Genomic DNA, 21,724 nt, shown 5'->3' with positions numbered 1-21,724 from the left:
ACCTAAGGCAATGTCTCATGAACTCTATACTCATTCACCTTTTGCAAATGATCCTTGGGAAGACATAAGCCTAAATTTCATATTAGAGCTTCCTAGGACAACAAAAGTTTTTGATTCCATTTTCATGGATATGGATAAACTCTTTCTTAGAGAAGTGACAAGTCTTCATGATTTATCTTCAAACTTAGTGTTGGATAGAGCTCCAAAATTTGAAAACCATCATTTGAGGATTCTCTTGGAAAAACTTGCAAATAAGTTGTCCTTTTCAAATTCTTATCATCCTCAAAAGAATGGTCAAAATAAAATTGAAAACATAGCTCTTGCTACTATGCCTAGAGAAATCATGAGAGACAACCACAATTCTTGGGATGAGTATCCTTTTTCTATTGAGCATGCATACAATAGAGTAGTCCACAAGACTACTAATATTTCTACATTTGAAGTTGTATGTGAACATAGTCCTCTTTCTCTTTTTGAGTTGTTACCACTTCCTAAAGGAATTATGCCTAAGGAAAAAGTAACCACTATTGAAAATTTTACAAAGCATAAGAGGATTAGAGAACACATACAACCATCAAAAGAGAAATATTGTGAAAAGTTGCCAGAGACAAAAGAAAAACAAAAATGGCAACTTCATACAATTAAGTTTTCTCCAATTGCTCACATTAACTCCTTTGCTTTGTTTCAAGATTCCCATAGATGGACATTTGATCCGGGAGGACAAACCTTGACGAAGCAAGAGGCTGCTATTCGAGATCAAATCTGTAGATCTGAGAATAGATCTTCTCAAGAAGGAGGAAATGATGGACACCATCCAGCCACATTCATCCCCCTTGTTGAAGAAAAAGCATTGGATTTGTGGACAAATCCTTTTCAAGAGGGAGGGGATGATGGAAGAGGCCCCAACACCCAAAAGAGCGTCTAGGACCAACCTTGCATGAAAGGCAACCAAGAGAGCGTCTAGGACCAACCTTGCATAGAGGGCACCCACAAGAAGCATCTAGGACCCACAAGAAGCGTCTAGGACCAAGAGAGTTGATGTCCAAGAAGGCCCAACAAGTATAGCTTAGTTTTAATTGTGGTGCAAATAGCATAACCTTGTGAACCTTTGTTTAAATTCTGCAAATTAGGATTAAGAAAGGGTTAACCTAGATTAGTTACGGTTTTCTAGAACCTACCACTAATCTAGGACCGGCCATGTGAAGGTTAGGAGGCCATGTGCTCCCATGTGCCATGTGCTCCATGTGCTTCTCATTTGCATCTCATTTATCTTACATTTGCTCCTCATTTAGCTTACCACTTACGGTCCTCCTTAGGCTATAAAAGGAGGAGCCTACCTCATGTAATTTCAAGATTAAATTGAGTATTGTTATGCTGCCAAACTTGAGCCATACTTTACTCCCTTGCCTAAGATTTCGGTCTTAATCTTCAATACCTTCACCTTCCAAAGGGGGTTGGCCGAACCTCCCTCAATTTCCCTACTCTCATTCACCTCCAAGGCAACCACACCTCCTAGGAGGGCCTTGATCCATCAACAAACCACTAAGCTTCCGCAAACCCCCAAAAATCACAAAAGAGAAGAGCTCAATGCTATCAAATTCCATCTACTTTCCTTCCATAGCTTTAATTACCATTATGTAATTATTTAAATGTTTCATAATTAAATATTGTTTTATTAATTTCTTAAATAAGTTTTCTTTTTTCAAATATTTTTAGTTAAATTTATTATTTATAAATTTCTTTAATATTTTTTTAAAATATTTTAAAAACCTTTGCCTTTATATGTTTCATCATCAAATATTATTTTAAATATTTTATTTTTCATAAATAATCATTTTAAATACTATAATATAATTTTTTTTTATCACAAATAATATTTTTTAAATAGTACATTTCTAATTAACACTAAATCTATACATTTATAAATTTATTAACAATAATAAATTCAAATTAATAACAATAGTCAATTACATTTTTCCATTAATAATAATTGTTTTATTAAATTATTATTTTTATATACTTTAATAATAAAATTATTAATTCCTTATCAATAATTTAAGTTTTTAATGTTAATTTAATATTCATATTTTATATTCACATTACTTATGAATATTAAAAATTTAATTATTTTTATTTTAGGAAAATGTTAAAATAATTACTATCTATTACTATTACTAATCATAAATCATAACATTTTTAACAATACTAAAAATTTAAATTAAGTTTTAATAATGATTAGTAATAACCTTAAATATTTTAAATACTTATATTTATTTTATATACCTACATTTTACATATATTTTTTATTGAGTAAATAAACTAATTTTTATTTATATTCATTTAATATAAAAGAGAATAAAACATTAGGGAAACCAGCACATAAATAAAGTCGGGGAGAGGTGATTTCCTCCAGAAAAATCTAACCAAAATTTCGTAATTGCTTTGAGAATTTGGATGGCTAAACATTCATATAATTAAACTAGTTAAAGAATTTTGTTTTTTAAAGATATAAAAAAATTACTTTAATAGCCATGGCATCATGATAAATTTCCTACTGTACCTAATGAAAAAAGTATGCGATAGATCCCACTTTAGGCACGTCTAGTGAGAAAGTTTCTCTATATTTTTGTTTTTCTAGGGATTCCACCACTGCAACTCATCTCTACTCTATCATCTGCTGAACCCCTTGGTTATAAACAAGCTTTATCTGATTCAAACTGGTTTAAAGCAATGCAATCTGAATATAATGCGTGATTCGGTCGGTCATAGGTAGTTGATGACGTCAGCAGAAGATAATCACGTGGGCCACTCGTAGGTTGACACGTGGATCGGTTGACAGAGAGATCAGGGAGCAGATCACCTAGAACGGTGATCGGAGGTCATCCAAAGAGGTGATCGGCGGTCAGTAGCCAAGTGGCCACCGACAGATCAGTCGGCAGAGAAGTCAGGGGACAGATCACCCAGAACGGTGATCGGTGGTCAGTAACCAAGCGGTCACCGACAGATCAGTTCCCAGATGAACACCTGGGGGCAGAACGCGAGAAGCAATAGAGCACCGATCAGTCATCGAGTGCATGGTCATCGGGGTCTCATGTTACACGCAGTTAAGCTGGGGCTGAGGTTCCCAGCGAGAGCGTTACGCACGGACCTCGCATGAACATGTCTCAGAGAATCGTGCATGAGAGTGGCCTGAGGGAGCTAGCAAACCGGTCAGTGATTGGCGACTCCCTCAACCCATTACGTGCATGACATCGTGAAGGGGAAATCGTTTGCGCAGAGAGCAATGCTTGGTGAGTGTGCCTAGACCAGCCACACCTGGCGTTCTCCTGAGAGTATGCGATTTACCCAGATAAAAGGAATGCGCTAAGTTACTCCGCAAGGGAATAACTTAGACACACAGAGAGAAGGCTAGAGCCCTTCAAGTAGTGACACGTGTGTGGTTAGTTGCATGCCTCCACGTGTCATCATCTGAGAGGGGCGCGGTCCAGACAAAGGTGCACTCCGTGCCGTTAAAGGTACAGACACGCGCGGACACTCACGTTTTACTGATTCTGGAGGTACGTTGCCACAGAAAAGCGCAACAGGGTTCTGACACATGCTAGAGAGGCATAACAGAATTCTGTTAGGCGTAGATACAGGAGGAGGCATAAAAGAGAATTAGAGTGAGATTCAACGGAGGTTTTTTCTACACACGTTACTACACAGTTTTTCTTATTGGTGGTTCTGTGATCTAACTTGATCGTCGGAGTGCAAACGGCCGCTAGAGGCGCCGTCTGAGTGTTTTGCAGGTCGTGTTTCGAGATCTTAGAAAAGGTTCTGAGGGTGATTTTGCAGATAACACAGTCGCGTAGACGGGGTAGGGAGAGAGCTACGAAGCGATTCCTCCGCGCTCGAGTTGTCGGCAGGATCATTTGGCGCCCACCGTGGGGCACGTATAAAACGTGATTCCCAACCATAGTTTGTGTTTGTGGTGCTTCGAGTGTTTTCCGTTCAGCTGCTCGCTATCGCAGGTGACTCCTGGAGTTTTGTTTGGAGTTCTTTGAGCTGCTGAGTTTGCTGAGGAAGGAGGAGGACAACGCGCTCCAGTTCAGTTGCGCCATCAACCGACGAAGATGTTGTGTCCATGACGCAAGTGATGGACATGATGAGGACGCTGCAGGAGAACGTGGCTGCATCACGTTTTGAGTAGGAAAGGATGCACGAGGCGCTGGTGGCCTCGCAAGCAAGGAACGAGGAGCTCAACAGGATCAACGAAGAGCTGCGCAAAGCCCTTCAGGAGCAGGAGGAGCGTGCGGCAGGGGACAGGTCTGCACCCCCATCCCCACCACGCAGCTTTCCTATGCCATTTTCCCAAGAGATCATGGACTCGGTGGTCCCGGCTAGCACTGTGGCAGTGAAAGCGTCTTTCACTAGGGTGGAGGACCCTGAAGCCCATCTCACGGCGTTTCATACTCAGATGATGCTCTCAGGGGGCTCAGACGCGGTGTATTGTAAGGTGTTCATGAGCACCTTGAGCGGAACGGCGTTGGACTGGTTCGTCAGTATACCCACTGGCCACATTACCACGTTCCAGCAGTTTTCCAAGATGTTTGTTGAGCAGTACATAGTGAACAAGGCGCCACCGTTGGTGTCTTACGACTTATTTTATATAAGGCAGTACCAAGGGGATTCCTTGAAGGATTTCCTGAACAGATTCGGAGCTCGGATAGTCTGTTTGCCAGGAAAGGACGAAGAGATGTTCGAGCACGCCTTCAAAAAGGGCGTGTTGCCTGGGCCTTTTAGTGAGTCGCTCATCAGGAGCCACCTCGCCACGTTTCGCCGAAATCCGGCGACGTGCTGTGGCTCATATCGCCGCCGAGAGCGAGGTCACCGAGAAGAGAGGATATGTGGCCCCAGCTAAACCGCGCACCCAAGCAAGGGTACATCCTTAGAGGGTAATGGAGGCGGCGGCGGGAAAGAGGGATCAAAGGACGCGTCATCCTTACGACCCTAAGAAAAATAAAAGCAAGGGACCAGGGCGCCCCAGGGAGAGTTATCGCCCCCCCAGGTATGAGTTTGTGATGGGTTTGGCTGATTTGATCGCCATCCCAAACATAGCTGCCAGGCTCAAAGTGCCTGAGAAAACGGCGGAGAAGATCTTGGGGGCAAAATCAGACGCATGGTGCGAGTTCCACAAGAGTTTTGGCCACTCTATCAATTCGTGTTTGGCCCTGGGGCACCAGCTCGCCGAGCTGGTCAAATGTAGTTTCCTGAAGGATTACTTGCTAGAGAAGCAAGCGGACCAAGCATCGGGGTCTCAACCGGCGAGCAGCGGAGGGCAACAGCACGAGGTGCCTATTCATGGCGAGATCCACACCATAGCTGGCGGATTCTTCGGCAGGGGGTGCACAACGTCGCAACGAAAGAGGTATGCGAGGTCGATAATGTCAGTAGAAGTCTTTGAAGACCACTCGCCCGACGTGGACATCACGTTCACCAAGGAGGACCGCAGGGACGTGGTGCCTCACGACAACGACCCTATTGTGATCTCGCTTGTCACGGCAGGAAGGACCGTCTACCGGGTGCTGGTCGACCAAGGAATCTCAGCATACATGATGTTTTGGCCAACCTTTGAGAAGTTGCAGCTGTCCTCCGATCAGCTAAGACCATACGGGGGCTGCTTGTACGGTTTTGCCGGCGACCAAGTGGAGGTGAGGGGGTATATCGAGCTGAGGACGACCTTCACTAACGGCTTGGCCTCACGAACGGAGAAGGTCAGGTACCTTGTTGTAAACGCCCCGTCAACGTACAACATACTGCTGGGGAGGCCAACGCTCAACAGAACAGGAGTTGTGCCTTTGACAAGGCACATGAAGGTCAAGCTGCCGTCTATTGAGGGTATGATCATCACTATTTGCTCCGACCAGAAGGAGGCGAAGAAGTGTTACGAAAACAGCCTCAAGAACAAGAGGTCGGTGTGTCATGTAACCACAACGCCTCCCCCTGGCGTGGAGCCGGAGCGTGAACCCCGGCGAGTTTCGGATGCGGCGTTAGAGGTGGTCGCCGAGGGCGATGTGCCAATGGGGAATGTAGAGGCAAGATCGGAGAGAAACTGCTCGGAGACCGCCAGAGAAACCGGTATCGCGAGGGCGCTGATCGCCAGCGAGAGGAAACCTCAGCCAGTAGAGGAATGGCTCGAGAAGGAGATCAGTGGTAAGGTGTTTAAGTTGGGAAGAACCCTAGATAGCAAGACGCAAGACCAGATCGCCGAAGTAATTAGTAGACACTTGGATGCGTTTGCGTGGGCTGCTTCAGATATGCCGGGGATCGACCCCGATTTCTTGTGCCATCGTTTGGCAATGGACCCCCAAGTCAGGCCCATCCGCCAAAGAAGAAGAAAATTCAATGAGGAGAAGAGACAGGCGATCAAAGAAGAGACACGGAAACTACTTGCAACGGGCCACATCAGGGAAATCCAATATCCAGAATGGCTCGCTAACGTCCTCCTGGTCAAGAAGAGCACCGGAAAATGGCGGATGTGCGTTGACTTTACAGACTTGAACATGGCCTTCCCGAAGGACTCTTACCCTTTGCCAAGCATTGACGCCCTAGTAGACAGTGCATCAGGGTGCAAGCTGCTCAGTTTCCTGGAAGCCTTCTCGGGGTACAACCAAATCAAAATTCACCCCATGGACGAAGAGAAGACCGCCTTCATGACGGAAAGGTCATGTTATTGCTACACGGTGATGCCCTTCGGGTTGAAGAATGCAGGGGCCACGTACCAAAGGCTGATGGACAAGGTGCTCGCGCCCATGCTCGAAAGGAATGTGCAGGCATACGTCGACGACATGGTCGTGACGTCCCTAGAGAAAGACAAGCACGTCGCAGACTTGGAAGAGTTGTTCACCACAATAGCCAGGTACAAGCTAAAACTGAATCCTGAAAAGTGCGTTTTTGGTGTAGAAGCAGGGAAATTTCTGGGGTTTCTTCTGTCAGAGAGGGGAATTGAGGCTAACCCCGAGAAGTGCGCCACCATTTTGGCAATGAGGAGCCCCGCCAATGTGAAGGAGGTGCAGCAACTCATGGGGCGGATGACCGCCCTGTCTCGATTCGTATCGGCAAGCGGAGAGAAGGGCCACCCATACTTCCAATGTTTGAAGAGAAACAACAGATTTGTTTGGACAAAGGAGTGTGAGGAGGCCTTCGTAAAGCTCGAGGAATATTTGGCGAGCCCCCCAATTCTGTGCAAGCCCCAAGACATAACACCCCTCGAGCTGTACTTTGCCATAACTGAGAGGGCGATCAGCGCAGTGCTAGTGCAGGATCAGGACCAGACCCAAAGGCCTATATATTTCGTTAGCAAGGTGCTGCAAGGCCCGGAGGTAAGGTACCAGGCCCTAGAAAAGGCAGCATTAGCGGTTGTATTCTCGGCAAGGAGATTGCGCCATTACTTCCAGAGCTTCACGGTACTGGTGATGACTGATCTGCCGATCCAGAAGGTTTTGAAGAAGCCCGATGTGGCTGGAAGGATGGTGAAGTGGGCGGTCAAGCTTTCGGAGCTCGACATCAAGTATGAACCCCGGGGATCGATCAAAGGGCAAGTCTTCGCCGATTTCGTGGTCGAGTTGTCCTCCGAGGTGACACAAAACGCCGAGGGTGACTTTCGTTGGGTACTCTCTGTTGATGGGTCGTCCAACCAGCTGGGCAGTGGGGCTGGGGTCATCTTGGAAGGGCCCAACGGAGTGTTGATAGAGCGGTCATTGAGGTTCGGTTTCAAAGCAAGCAACAACCAAGCAGAGTATGAGGCTTTGATCGCTGGAATCTTGCTGGCTAAGGAAATGGGGGCGAGAGTGCTGTTGGTCACGGGACAAGTGACTGGCGAGTTCCAAGCCAAGGACCCGCAGATGGCAGCCTACTTGGAGTACGTGCAAGAGCTAAGAAGATCTTTCGCTTCACTTGAAGTGGTGCACATGCCAAGAGAACAAAATGCCCGAGCTGACTTGCTAGCCAAGCTCGCCAGTTCGGGCAAGGGGGGTAGGCAGAGGACTGTCATTCAAGAAACTTTGAAAGCGCCTCGAGCATTCGTGGCAGACCACCAAGTTCTCCATGTTGGTAGATCAATGGGAAGACCGGCGAGAAGTCATAGATCCCTAACGCAGGAAAATCTGAGGGCGCCGAGGGTCAGAGCGCGCCCAGCGGAAGGGGCAAGACCGATGCAGATTTGCGCTGTCCACGAGCCAGACACGTGGATAACGCCTTACCAACGTTATTTAGCGGATGGTGTGCTTCCAGTTGACTCAACTGAGGCCAGAAAAGTAAAGAAGAGCTCCAGCAAGTTTACCCTTATTGACGGCGAGCTGTACAGGTTTGGATTCACACACCCCCTTCTTGTATGTATACACGGAGAGAAGTGCACGAGGATTATGGCTGAGCTCCATGAGGGAATTTGCGGGAGCCACATTGGAGGTCGATCGCTGGCGACAAGGACTATCCGTGCAGGCTATTACTGGCCCACGATGAGAGAAGATTGCAAGAGATACGCCCAGCGTTGCAAGCAATGCCAGCAGCACGCCGATTGGCACAAGGCACCCCTAGAAGAGCTGAAGTCGATTTACAGCCCCTGGTCGTTCCATACTTGGGGAATTGACATTCTGGGACCCTTCCCATTGGCGATCAGGCAGATGAAGTACTTGGTGGTGGCGATTGAGTACTTCACCAAGTGGATCGAAGCGGAGCCAGTGGCCCAGATCACCGCACACAAGATCGAGAGCTTTGTATGGAAGAACATAGTGTGCCGGTTTGGTGTGCCTAAACGCCTGGTGTCAGACAATGGGACTCAGTTTGCAAGTCACCTCTTGAAAAAGCTGTGCGAAGAGGTGGGGATACAACAGGTGTTTGCATCCGTCGAGCACCCACAGACGAATGGCCAAGTGGAGTCTGCCAATCGGGTGTTGCTGAGAGGTTTAAAGAGAAGATTAGAGAAAGCTAAAGGATCGTGGGCTGAAGAGGTACCCCGCATAGTTTGGGCATACCATACCACTGAGCAGTCAGGAACCCACGAGACCCCCTTTAGCTTGGTTTATGGATGTGATGCGATGATTCCAGTCGAAATCCAGGAAAGCTCGCTGAGATTCCAGAACTTCGTGGCGGAAGACTCGAACGAAGAAAGAAGAATGAATCTGGATTTGCTGGATGAGGTCAGGGAGGAGGCGAGAGTGAAAGCCGAAGCATTAAAGAGAAGAGTTGAGCGAAGGTACAACTCTAAGGTAATGTCAAGACAGTTTAGAAGCAGCGATCTGGTGATGAGGAAGGCCCATCAGTATGAGATGCATAACAAGTTATCGCCCAAGTGGACGGGACCGTTCAGAATAACCGAGGCGCTCGGGAATGGCGCCTACCGCTTGGAGACGTTAGAAGGAGGGGCGATTCCTCGCACTTGGAACGCCACACATCTCAAGTCGTATTACAGTTAAAGCCTTGTAAGTAAAGACGAATATGAAGAGATCTGAATAGTTTCTGTTAAAACAATTTCAAGGGGGCACTCTTTTTTCCCTAAGGAGGGTTTTTAATGAGGCCACCCAATAAAGAAGAGTTTTTCAAAGTTTAAAGCTTCTATGTTTGCATGCTTATGGCTTCGAGAGTTTTAGAAAAAAGGCCTTATTACTCGTATGTGATCTAGGGCAACAGTAAAATCGTATTGCATGCTCTCAGTTAAAAGTTTTAAAGTCCCCATCGTTTTTCGGCGATCGGAGGCACCAACAATGATTAAAGACCTCAACGCCCTCGCACGTCTTGAGGCGAGAAAGAGATAATGTCCTCCTCGACTTTGTGCGAGTGCAGGCGAGAACAGATTAAAGGACCTCTCTGCACCAGCAGATAGAGGCAAGATTAAAAGTCCTCAGTGCATCCAGGGGGGTGGAGATGTACACCCTGGGCAAGTTGAGGCACCAGATAAAGTCCTTCTCACCTTAGAGTGAGTTCAGGCAAGAAAAATTTCTTCTCACTTTAGAGTGAGTTCAAGCAAGATAAAGTCCTTCTCACCTTAGAGTGAGTTCAGGCAAGAAAAAGTCCTTCTCACCGAGTGAGTTCAGGCAAGATGAGCTGAAAAGTCAGGGGTGTTTGTGACCTTAAGCGGTGGGAAGGGAAAGAAAATGCCTTTCCCCCTTTAAGTGAAACATCAATATTGACCCAGTAAGACCAGATCATTGGTCCGAAACTCAGGGAGGTAGAGGAGGATCCGAAAGGCGCCTCTACCCCCAGATGAGGGAACAATGATCAGGTCATGAAAAGAAGAAAGGTAACATCGCCAGAACCTTATGGCGTGAAAGTTGAAACAGTGAAGGGGTTGTGCGGTGGGTACCAGATCCGAAGAGTCCCGGGCGATGACAGAAGTAGGGAGGATTTCACTTGGCAGATCAGGTAAACTGTATTTTAATACTAGTTTGAGTCAGAACCTGCTGCCTAGTAAGTGATTTTATGTTAAGATTTGTTGCCTTAAGTTCACAAGTTTTATTGAACGTCATCGCCGAAGAGTTGATAGTTGCTCAAGTTTACTTTGAGTTAACAGTTTGCCAAGTTTGTTATAAGGTTAAACAGTTTGCTCGAGTTAAAAGCGGTACATGGAGGGTCAAGTTCCAGTATTGTTGAGTTCACGCAGTTGAGCAAATTTCGCCAAACAAGGTATCACCTCTGACGATCGATGTCCTCTATGCACTTAGCGCTAGAGCGACAAAGAAGCAAAGTGAAGTATGAAGAACGATGATTGATGAGTTGTCGGTGGGTACGCTGCCCGAAGAACGATGACTGATGAGTCGTTGGTGGGTACGCTGCTTGAAGAACGACGACCGATCAGTCTTGCCTTGTCGGAGGAAACTTTTCCAAACAAATTCTTACACAACAAGCTGAGGCAGACAGACTACGCCTAGTCAGTCGTCCAGTACAAAGCTATGCACAAGAACCGTTAAATACAAAGCTAAGGGAGTAGCTAGTCGTGATCAAGTAGAGGCCAAGATCAAAGAGTACAAGATCGCGCTAAACCTAAGTTAGCTAACAGTTAGTCGTGTGCAAAGAGAAAGACAAAGCTTAAGAAAATGCGAAGAGAAAGATATGCGGCTGAAACTAGTGTATATTACGCAACAAAGTTTATACAAGTTCCAAGTGCAACAAATTGTGCAGAAGTGTAAAATTACAAAAAAGAGAAAGAGCTCAAGGAGGAGGGATGAGTTTTCCATCTACCACTTCGTGATAGATGCTGAACTGGGAGAGGTCCAGATCCGGAAGAACGCATTTGATCTGCTCGAGTGCCAGCTCGAACCCATCAGCAAGGGCTTCAGCGCCCACGCCCATAAGGTCAGCGTTCTCCACTTCGAGCTTTTGCTTGGAGGCCTCCGCAGCATTCTTCTCGGTGGTAAGGGAAGCAATGGAAGAAGCAGCTTCTTCCAATTGGCCCTTTGCCTCAGACAGCTTGCTCACCGCCTCCTCAAGCTTCTTCTCCCCAGTAGTGGCCGTTTCCCTGGCAGACTCGAGATCCCCCGCCAGTTGTGAGTTCAGTTTGCGTAGGGAGGAAGTCTCGGCCTCCAGGTGGGTCACCTTGCCCCGCAACTCCACCACCTCGCAGTCCAAGACATTGATGGCTTGCCCCCATCAAGATCTCAGTCTTGATGGTCTCTTGGACCTGCGCTAGGTACTCTCCCCTGGTTTTCTCCACCATACCCCTCATCAGCTCTACGGATCCTTGGGCAGCCTCAAAGTCACTTTGCAGTGACTCCTTGTCATGCTCGAGCTCCTTGATCCTTTTCTCCATGATTAGCTGCTTGCGGTGCTGGGTGGAAAACTCCAGGGAAAGCACTATCTGCTTCGCCAGGTGCATGTCCACCTCCTCCCTGTTCCACTCAATGAGCTCCCGGCTGCGAATGAGCTGTCGAACCAGAGCAATGACTCGGCTGAAGTTCTCATTGGTTGCTCCAGAGCCGCTTGGTCGAGAGCTAGCCCCGCCATCTTTAGCGGTAGCGGCGGAGGTTGGCAGTGGTGGTGGCGACACGAGAGGTCCCGCGAGATCCCCCGAGCGAGTAGAATCGCCCCCAGCAGGTGGAGTGGATTGACCAAGTGGTTGGCCTGCTGGGGGAGGAGATGGCGATCGAGGAATTGGGGATGGCAGTTGTTGGGGAGAGGGAAAGAATGTTGGCACTGGGGCAGGTTGAATAGAGGGGGGCGAGGGCGAATCTTCCTCTATCTCCACTACCTCAATCTCCCCAGGCTGAAGAGATGAAGCCCCCCCAACCGCTGGAAGCTTCCTCTTGCGGTGTACGAGAGGAGAGCCAGAGCTCTCCTCTTCGGTTGAAGGAGCAGGAGCAGCAGATGAAGGAAAGGCCTTCACCAGCTTCCTTCTTTTCCTTCCTGGCTCGGGGCCTTCAGCTGGCGCGACCGAGAGAGGAGGAGCTGCGATAGGATCGGTGGTGGAAGAAGAGGAGCCAGTCCCTTTGGCCCCCTGGAGTCTGGCAAGCTCCAGCAAAGCTTTCCTCCTTTCCTTCCCTGACATCGTATCTACATCGAAGGGAAAAAGAAGAGTTAGATGGCATAGTTATGCAAGTGAGTCAAAATGTATGCAAGCATGCATGAGGATGTGCAGGTATCCTAGGAGGTGAAAGAAGAAGAGCCTACCTATGTATTTTTTCAAAGCCAACACATCAAACTCATGTTTGATGAGAAGAGCAGAGTTGTACTTGGCCCCAAGGAACATCCCACATAACTCGCGCTCGTAGAGGGCCATGGCTTCGAGGTCCCGGGGTTTCTTGAACTCAACCCCAGGAACCCAGTAGAGGGGGTACCCCTCGAGCAAGGTTGGACTTTGTGGGGTGGCAGATATCATGTAGAACCTGCCTTTCCAATCTTTGAAGGATTACTGATACAGGCCCAAGAGTACCCGTCCAGCAACCCCATTCAGACTAACCCAGGACCTGTCCCCAGGGTTCTTCGCCTCGAAGAAGTAGAGGAACACATCCACGGAGGCGTTATGCCCGAAGTAATTCCAGAGAATTTCAAATGCCCGGATGAAAGCCCAGGCATTTGGATGGAGTTGGCAGGGTGCGACGTTCAGCTCCATCATCACCTCCTTCTCGAAAAAGGTGAAGGGCAGGCGCAACTTCAACCTCTTGAAGATGGCGGAGTAGACGAAGGTGAAGGGCACCCCATTGGTGGCCCTATCGTCCGCGCAGATGGGCATCCCTCGAGGAGGAATGCAGACGCGGATGTTGAAGTCATTTTCCCGATCGATGGCGCAAGAGGGCTCATCCGGGTCGCTGCTCAGGAAGGATTTTAGGTGCCCCTATGGCAATAAGGTAGAGGTTTCGGCGAGCAACGCCAGGGGAGCCCAGTCATAGACCCTGGCGTTGTCGTGGTAGGAGGTTGCAACGGGTGGTGGTGGAGCTGGAGCACTTGCGGAAGGCTGTTCACCAGAAGACGAGGCGATGATTCGAGCGGTTTGTTTCAAGCGAGCCATTGATAGATAGCTGCAGTGGAGGAAAAGTGAAAAGTCAGAATGAATGGAAGGAGAGGGAATGATGAATAGTTCGGTGAAAAACAGAGGAGGGGAAGGAGAAAGAAAGGTCCAGGTGGGAAGAGGAAGAGGGAGAAGCAGAGAGCGGAGTGAAGAATGCGAAAACCCTAGCGTGGGTCGAGAAGAGGAAAAATGGAGAAGATGGATGCATGATGGTGAAAGGGACGAATGCAATCGATGAAAAGAACCTGAATGGACCAAGAAAGAAGAAAAACCATACCTATGAATGATCGCGAAAGTTCTGAAGGTAGAAAGCTGGAAGAAAGGTGGAAGCGCAGAGAGGGGATTCGCAGAGAGTTTGGGAGTTGATTGAAGAAGATGAAGAAACAGTAAAGGCGCGCGCCTATTTGAAAAGAAGGGAAGCGCTAGCGACACTCCACGCTGACCGTTGATGCGCCCACGTTTCGCGAGATTAAGGGAGGTAGTCGTAACGTTAAAGGGCAGCACGTGAGGTAGCACGTGATGTGGCCCCACTTGCCACGTGAACCGAGGGCGCGACCACTTAGTCTCTTCGCTGAGAACGAGTTCACAGCTCGAGACTGAGGGGCTTGTGATCCGGTCGGTCATCGGTAGTTGATGACGTCAACAGAAGATAATCACGTGGGCCACTCGTAGGGTGACACGTGGACCGGTTGACAGAGAGATCAGGGAGCAGATCACCTAGAACGGTGATCGGAGGTCATCCAAAGAGGTGATCGGCGGTCAGTAGCCAAGTGGCCACCGACAGATCAGTCGGCAGAGAAGTCAGGGGACAGATCACCCAGAACGGTGATCGGTGGTCAGTAACCAAGCGGTCACCGACAGATCAGTTCCCAGATGAACACCTGGGGGCAGAACGCGAGAAGCAATAGAGCACCGATCAGTCATCGAGTGCATGGTCATCGGGGTCTCATGTTACACGCAGTTAAGCTGGGACTGAGGTTCCCAGCGAGAGCGTTACGCACGGACCTCGCATGAACATGTCTCAGAGAATCGTGCATGAGAGTGGCCTGAGGGAGCTAGCAAACCGATCAGTGATTGGCGACTCCCTCAACCCATTACGTGCATGACATCGTGAAGGGGAAATCGTTTGCGCAGAGAGCAATGCTTGGTGAGTGTGCCTAGACCAGCCACACCTGGCGTTCTCCTGAGAGTATGCGATTTACCCAGATAAAAGGAATGCGCTAAGTTACTCCGCAAGGGAATAACTTAGACACACAGAGAGAAGCGCTAGAGCCCTTCAAGTAGTGACACGTGTGTGGTTAGTTGCATGCCTCCACGTGTCATCATCTGAGAGGGGCGCGGTCCAGACAAAGGTGCACTCCGTGCCGTTAAAGGTACAGACAAGCGCAGACACGCGCGGACACTCACGTTTTACTGATTCTGGAGGTACGTTGCCACAGAAAAGCGCAACAGGGTTCTGACACATGCTAGAGAGGCATAACAGAATTCTGTTAGGCGCAGATACAGAAGGAGGCATAAAAGAGAATCAGAGTGAGATTCAACGGAGGTTTTTTCTACACACGTTACTACACAGTTTTTCTTATTGGTGGTTCTGTGATCTAACTTGATCGTCGGAGTGCAAACGGCCGCTAGAGGCGCCGTCTGTGTGTTTTGCAGGTCGCGTTTGGAGATCCTAGAGAAGGTTCTGAGGGTGATTTTGCAGATAACACAATCGCGTAGACGGGGTAGGGAGAGAGCTACGAAGCGATTCCTCCGCGCTCGAGTTGTCGGCAGGATCATTTGGCGCCCACCGTGGGGCACGTATAAAACGTGATTCCCAACCATAGTTTGTGTTTGTGGTGCTTCGAGTGTTTTCCGTTCAGCTGCTTGCTATCGCAGTTGACTCCTGGAGTTTTGTTTGGAGTTCTTTGAGCTGCTGAGTTTGCTGAGGAAGGAGGAGGACAACGCGCTCCAGTTCAGTTGCGCCATCAACCGACGAAGATGCTATGTCCATGACGCAAGTGATGGACATGATGAGGACGCTGCAGGAGAACGTGGTTGCATCACGTTCTGAGCAGGAAAGGATGCACGAGGCGCTGGTGGCCTCGCAAGCAAGGAACGAGGAGCTCAACAGGATCAACGAAGAGCTGCGCAAAGCCCTTCAGGAGCGGGAGGAGCGTGCGACAGGGGACAGGTCTGCACCCCCATCCCCACCACGCAGCTTTCCTATGCCATTTTCCCAAGAGATCATGGACTCGGTGGTCCCGGCTAGCACTGTGGCAGTGAAAGCGTCTTTCACTGGGGTGGAGGACCTTGAAGCCGATCTCACGGCGTTTCATACTCAGATGATGCTCTCAGGGGGCTCAGACGCGGTGTATTGTAAGGTGTTCATGAGCACCTTGAGCGGAACGGCGTTGGACTGGTTCGTCAGTATACCCACTGGCCACATTACCACGTTCCAGCAGCTTTCCAAGATGTTTGTTGAGCAGTACATAGTGAACAAGGCGCCACCGTTGGTGTCTTACGACTTGTTTGATATAAGGCAGTACCAAGGGGAGTCCTTGAAGGATTTCCTGAACAGATTCGGAGCTCGGATAGTCCGTTTGCCAGGAAAGGACGAAGAGATGTTAGTGAGTCGCTCATCAGGAGCCACCCCGCCACGTTCGCCGAAATCCGGCGACGTGCTGTGGCTCATATCGCCGCCGAGAGCGAGGTCACCGAGAAGAGAGGAAATGTGGCCCCAGCTAAACCGCGCACCCAAGCAAGGGTACATCCTCAGAGGGTAATGGAGGCGGCGGCGGGAAAGAGGGATCAAAGGACCCGTCATCCTTAAGACCCTAAGAAAAATAAAAGCAAGGGACCAGGGCGCCCCAGGGAGAGTAATCGCCCCCCAAGGTATGAGTTTGTGATGGGTTTGGCTGATTTGATCGCCATCCCAAACATAGCTGCCAGGCTCAAAGTGCCTGAGAAAACGGCGGAGAAGATCTTGGGGGCAAAACCATATTGGATAAAGAATGTTAAGGATGATTTTTTCATATCTCCTATTTTACCAAATAATATCATTCCTAAACAATCTTTTCCAACATGGTCTGTGTATAGACCATCTTTTTCTGAACTCCCAAAATTTCAAAGTGATAAGTCATGTTTGCCCATTTCTTCTTGTCTTCTCTTATATAATAGCAAACTGACTTTGTTTTATGCAGGAGTACTGAATTCGTGGACGAATTCTCTCCAACTCGGGGAGTATGATGGATATCCACTAGGAGAGGATTTTATTAATGAAGAGGATTTTCACCTACACATTTGAAGTTCTTCCTTCTAGTCTTCTCACAAATTAAAAGAAGTCAAAGAGAAGATCAAGCCTAAAGATAAAGAAGTCTACAAACTCTCAAATAATAGGCTTCATATTAAATATCTCTCTTTATAGTTTCTTTTAAATTGTAAATAATATAGAATAATGTTTAGAAAGGTGCTTAGAGGGAAACATGAGACACCTCTTTTGTAAAAGCATCTTTAGGCTTTAGTTTAGCAAATTCTAGAAGCTTGGGGAGTGAGCTTAGTAAGGGGGGTGTGATCTTAGGAGCTTTTTGGGTAGCTTAGGGAATAAGCTATGTAAATGACCAGCCCTTACTCCTATAAAAGGAGGGCTTAGGTCGTTCACAATTGAGATTGGAATTTTATAGTAGAGAGACTATACTCAAATTTGGAGAGAAATTGTGAGTCTTGAGTCTTCTTCTTCCTTTGCCTTATCTTGTGAGCTATGGTGAGCTTCAAGTGGCGGCATTCCATCACTTATCTTGGGTCAAGGAACCAAGTGGCGTGAAGTGTCTTCCAATTCTTAAAATCCAGCAAGCTTCTTCTATAAGTGTTCTTCTTCCTTCATGTTCTTTCAATTTCATTCGGCAGTTTTTAATTTCCTAGTCTTTCCTTTCATTTGCACCGTTTAATTCTGTTTTTTCCAGCTTTGTTTCTTTATTTTGGTTCGGTTCAGTAGCTTAGTTTCTCAATTCTGTCCAGTTTTCAATTCTTGTTCTTCATTCCTTGTGTTTTGATTCCATTTGACAATATATGAACTTCCATATGAGTCTTGGTTGGTGCTAAGTCTTTGTGAGTTCTTGAATTAGAACATTGATCCAATTCTAAAGTAAGGTGTCATTTATGACCAGCTCAAGTTGCTCCTAAGAATGTCAAAGAATCATGTATTCTTGTAGTTACATTCACATCAGTAAGTTACTTAATAGTGGAATCATTTTAAGTATTATTTTGATTATCTAAACATTTACTTAGTGAAAATATTTTAAATATTATTTTTAGTATCTTTTTCAGTGTATTTTTGTCTACCATTTAATTATTTAATTGTTGGTTGTTATAAAAGTATTATTAATTTTAAGTAATTGTCATCATAGTCCATCCTTTTGGATGACATTATTACAATATTTTTTTTTCACCAAACGGATCAAAATGAAATTATTTTCTTCAGCTCTTTAGTATGAATTACAAGAGAAATAATGAAATTGAAGTTTTAAGATTAGATGCTAATAGATGATTGTTTATTCTCTTTTCACAGACCTGTCCTAACTTGAAAAGGATTGATTTAAGCAACTCCAAGGACCTGGTTGAGACTCCGGATTTTTCCAGAATCATAAAACTTGAAAGACTAGATCTTTCTGGATGTAGGAGTTTATCATATGTCCATTCATCAATTGGACTTCTTAAGAAGCTTGCTTTCTTGAATTTACGAAATTGTTGCAATCTTGTTATGATTGACTTTGGTCGTGTAGGTAACATGAGTTCTCTGAGAGTTATACATCTCTCGGGTTGTAGAGAACTTAAAAGCACTCCAGATTTTACAAGGGCAACACATATTGAGTACCTTGACATGGATAACTGTTCAAATTTATCCACTATTCATGAATCTATTGAAGTCCTTTCAAATCTTACATTCTTGAGTTTGAGATACTGCAGAAACCTTGTCAGTGTATCAGATCGTATATATTCCTTGGTATCTCTTCAAACTCTAGATTTATGCGGCTGTTCTAAACTTACGAAGTTTCTCCCAAGACAAGCTTCTAACCCCCGTTTGGAATGTTTGATTCTTCTGGATCTAAGTTTTTGCTATCTAGAAGAAGTACCTGATGCTATTGGAGAGTTAAGGTGTCTGGAAAGATTGAATCTACGCGGAAACAAATTTGTTTCAGTACCTGATTCCATTAGAAGGCTTCAGTGTCTAGCATATTTAAACTTGTCTGATTGTTATCAACTCGGAGTTTTGCTTGACCTTCCAATTGGTGGAGCTACATCAGGGGGGAGGTATTTTAAAACAGTATCCGGTTCTCGTGATCGTAGGTCAAGCTTATATCTTTTCAATTGTCCCGAGATGGCTAATATATTGTCCAAACCTTGGGATTGTTGGAGTTTGGAACTTGCATGGATTTTCAGACTAATTAAGGTTCACATTTTACTACCTTCTCTTTGTCTTTGGATGACATATTTGCTTAATTTATTATTATGAGTGTCTTTAGAGATTATTTGTCAAAGGGACATAGGTTATTTTCGTAGAACTGATTATAATAAAACTTGTGTGATTTTTCCTTGTGGTTACGTCAGGAATCTTATCATTTTCGATGTGGCTTTGACATTGTTGTTCCTTGGGGTTTGGAAATTCCACGGTGGTTTTCCAAAAGATTTGAAGGGGATTCGGTTATAAGTATAGTGGAATTTAATGTGGATGAAGACTGGATGGGCTTTGCCTTTTGTGTTATATATGGGCGAAACAATGGTTCCGCGGTTGGTCATTCTTCATGGCACTCATTTTATCTTTCTTTCGTAAGTAAGCATACAGAAGAATACTTTGATATGCAACATGATTTGGAAGTGCAGTATTCTGTTGTATCAAATCATCTTTGGATCATTTATATCTCGAGAGAGCACTGTCATTTTGTGAAAACAGGAGCACATATCTCATTTAAAGCCAAGCCAAGTGTTAAGATCCATAGATGGGGGATGAGGAGTATATTCAAAAAAGATGTACATGACTTTAAAAGGATGCAACAGGGACAACATCTTCCATTCCCTCGTGATGAAGTACACCCTGTGAACTTTGTTTTTGTACAAAAAAGCAACATTAACTTCGGTCCTATATTCCAGCTTCCTTACAATTGGTTACGCACAAAGGAAGATGAAGTAGAGAAAAATGATGCAGAAGTCAAGGAAAACAATTTGTCTTATGCGGGGTTTTAAATGCACTACCAAAGATATCACAGGCTCACAAACATACATCTTTTGGGACCCAGGTAACAATAATCTTTTCTCCAAATTAATTATTGATTCAGTATTTTTTTATTTGATTCAGTATTTTTTTATTCATTAATGGTTATTGAGACTTAATTACCCTTTTAATCTTTACATTAAGCAACAAAAATCAATTTCATCTCAACATTTTAAAAGTTCAATATCATCCCAATTTTCTTAAGAAGTTTAATTTAGTCCCAATGTTATTTAAAGACTTCAATATCCCAACTTTTTAAAAACAATTCAAAATAGTGGTTTCAACTTTTTTTAGAACGATTTAATTGATAGCAACACGTTCAATTCAATGTTCACAATATGTTTTAATAAGCACAATCTAACAAAATAAATCACATTAAATTATTTTTAAAAAATTAAAATGATAGAGTTTCTTTTTAAGAATCTTGGGACTAATTGAATTTCGGTCTTTAATATAGAGACTAAATAAGTAATTAAATCTAAAATTAATAGTACACTCACTATAAAAAAAAAAAAAAAAAAAACCATTAGCTACCAACAAATATAGTGTAAGTCTCTTAAACCAATTCTATACCATCTAAATAAAAAATAATAAGTTCATTTTCCTTTATGTAAAAACTAAAACAATCCCATAACAATTAAATTAAAAAATAAACATAAACTATATTTAATTACATTTTTTTAGACTAATTCACACATTTATAAATAAGAACATAAGTTGTAACAATTTGTTGTAGTTAGAAAAAAGAGTGAGAATAACAAGTTTAGGGCTTCTTCTTCCTGCACCCCTACGTTTTTCTTCCTGCACCCCACAATTTTTAAAATTCCAAAACTGACCTTGATCTATTATTTGAAAAGGGGCCCTGGATTTTCTTTGCTACTGTTCATCTTCTTTATTCATCTCAAGTGTTGGTGCATGCAGGGTCTTTGTAGTTGTGCGGAGCAAGGTAGAGAAGTAGGATCAGGATTGAGTAATGTGCTACGGATTGATGAATCCAGAATTGAATAATGTGCTACGGATTTATCAATCCAGAATATTATCGGAAATAGAAATCCGAAATTTTACCAGAAACATTAATCCAAAATTTCTACGGATTCCATAATTCAGAATGTGAACAAACATATAAGGATTCTTTATTCCGTAAAATTACCGAAGTGCATTATCTGAAATATTAAAGATGAAGTGTAGAAACAAAAATCCAAAAAAAAAGATAGAAGTAGAGATCCAAAAACCATAAATTTTATTTACTTTCAAGTTGACAATATCACCCTAAAGCATAAAGAGATGTGGAGTTCTGGAATGGCGTCGCACGGAATGAAGATCTGGATTGGGAGTTGCGGCTGCGCTGGGAGGAAGAAAATGAAAGTGAGAGTTTTAGGGTTTTTAGGAATTAGGGGCATTTAAGGGTTTTTAAAAAAAATAAGGACAGTTTAGTCTTTGCATAACATTGTAGGGATGCAGGAAGAAAAACGTAGGGGTGCAGGAAGAAACTGCCCAAGTTTAGATTGAGAGAAGAGTTTGGGCCTTTAAATTTGGGCTTGTCTATAAAAAAGATATTTAATTAAGGAAAAGGGGATGACTCAGTCAAAAGGAGGGTGCCGATAGAAAGTTAAGTTATATTTACATGTGTAAGAGACAAATTTGTCATCCTCTTATCCTTTTTCACACTTTGTTTGTTTTGACCTAGTTTGTATAGGAATAAAGAAAGGTGCGGATCATTCATATTTGTATCCAGCAAATTAAATCGAAATACGAGCATGAAAATGATTGGAAAGTTATTTTATTCTTCCTCGTATACACGATGAAAGGGTGAAAAACAATCTGGATAATATAAATTTTACATTATTGCCTTTTTAATTTTATAAATAATATTCCACATTTTTTATCACCACTTATTTAAAAATAAAATTTACAAATCATGAATAAAACTGAACTAAAATTATTATTTTTTTTTTTAAATTGTCATTATTTTTTTAATTTTTATTTTTAAATAAATAAAT

At 44.7% G+C, this 21,724-nt stretch overlaps 1 protein-coding gene across 1 annotated transcript in view; it reads left to right on the top strand.

The window, feature by feature from the left end:
- Positions 1 to 21,502, top strand: part of LOC137834263 (uncharacterized) — a 30,089-nt gene extending 8,587 nt beyond the window's left edge. The window contains 3 exon segments of the mRNA XM_090302918.1: positions 18,024 to 18,905; positions 19,064 to 19,749; positions 20,646 to 21,502. Of these exon segments, the coding sequence (XP_090159044.1) occupies positions 18,024 to 18,905; positions 19,064 to 19,696 (1,515 nt within the window). The 3' untranslated portion in view covers positions 19,697 to 19,749; positions 20,646 to 21,502.
- The last annotated feature ends 222 nt before the right edge of the window (positions 21,503 to 21,724 follow it).

The sequence above is a fragment of the Phaseolus vulgaris genome, chromosome 5 (assembly GCF_051622355.1).
Source record: "Phaseolus vulgaris cultivar YP4 chromosome 5, ASM5162235v1, whole genome shotgun sequence".
Lineage (NCBI taxonomy): Eukaryota > Viridiplantae > Streptophyta > Magnoliopsida > Fabales > Fabaceae > Phaseolus > Phaseolus vulgaris.
This window is presented reverse-complemented; position numbering and strand designations above follow the sequence as displayed.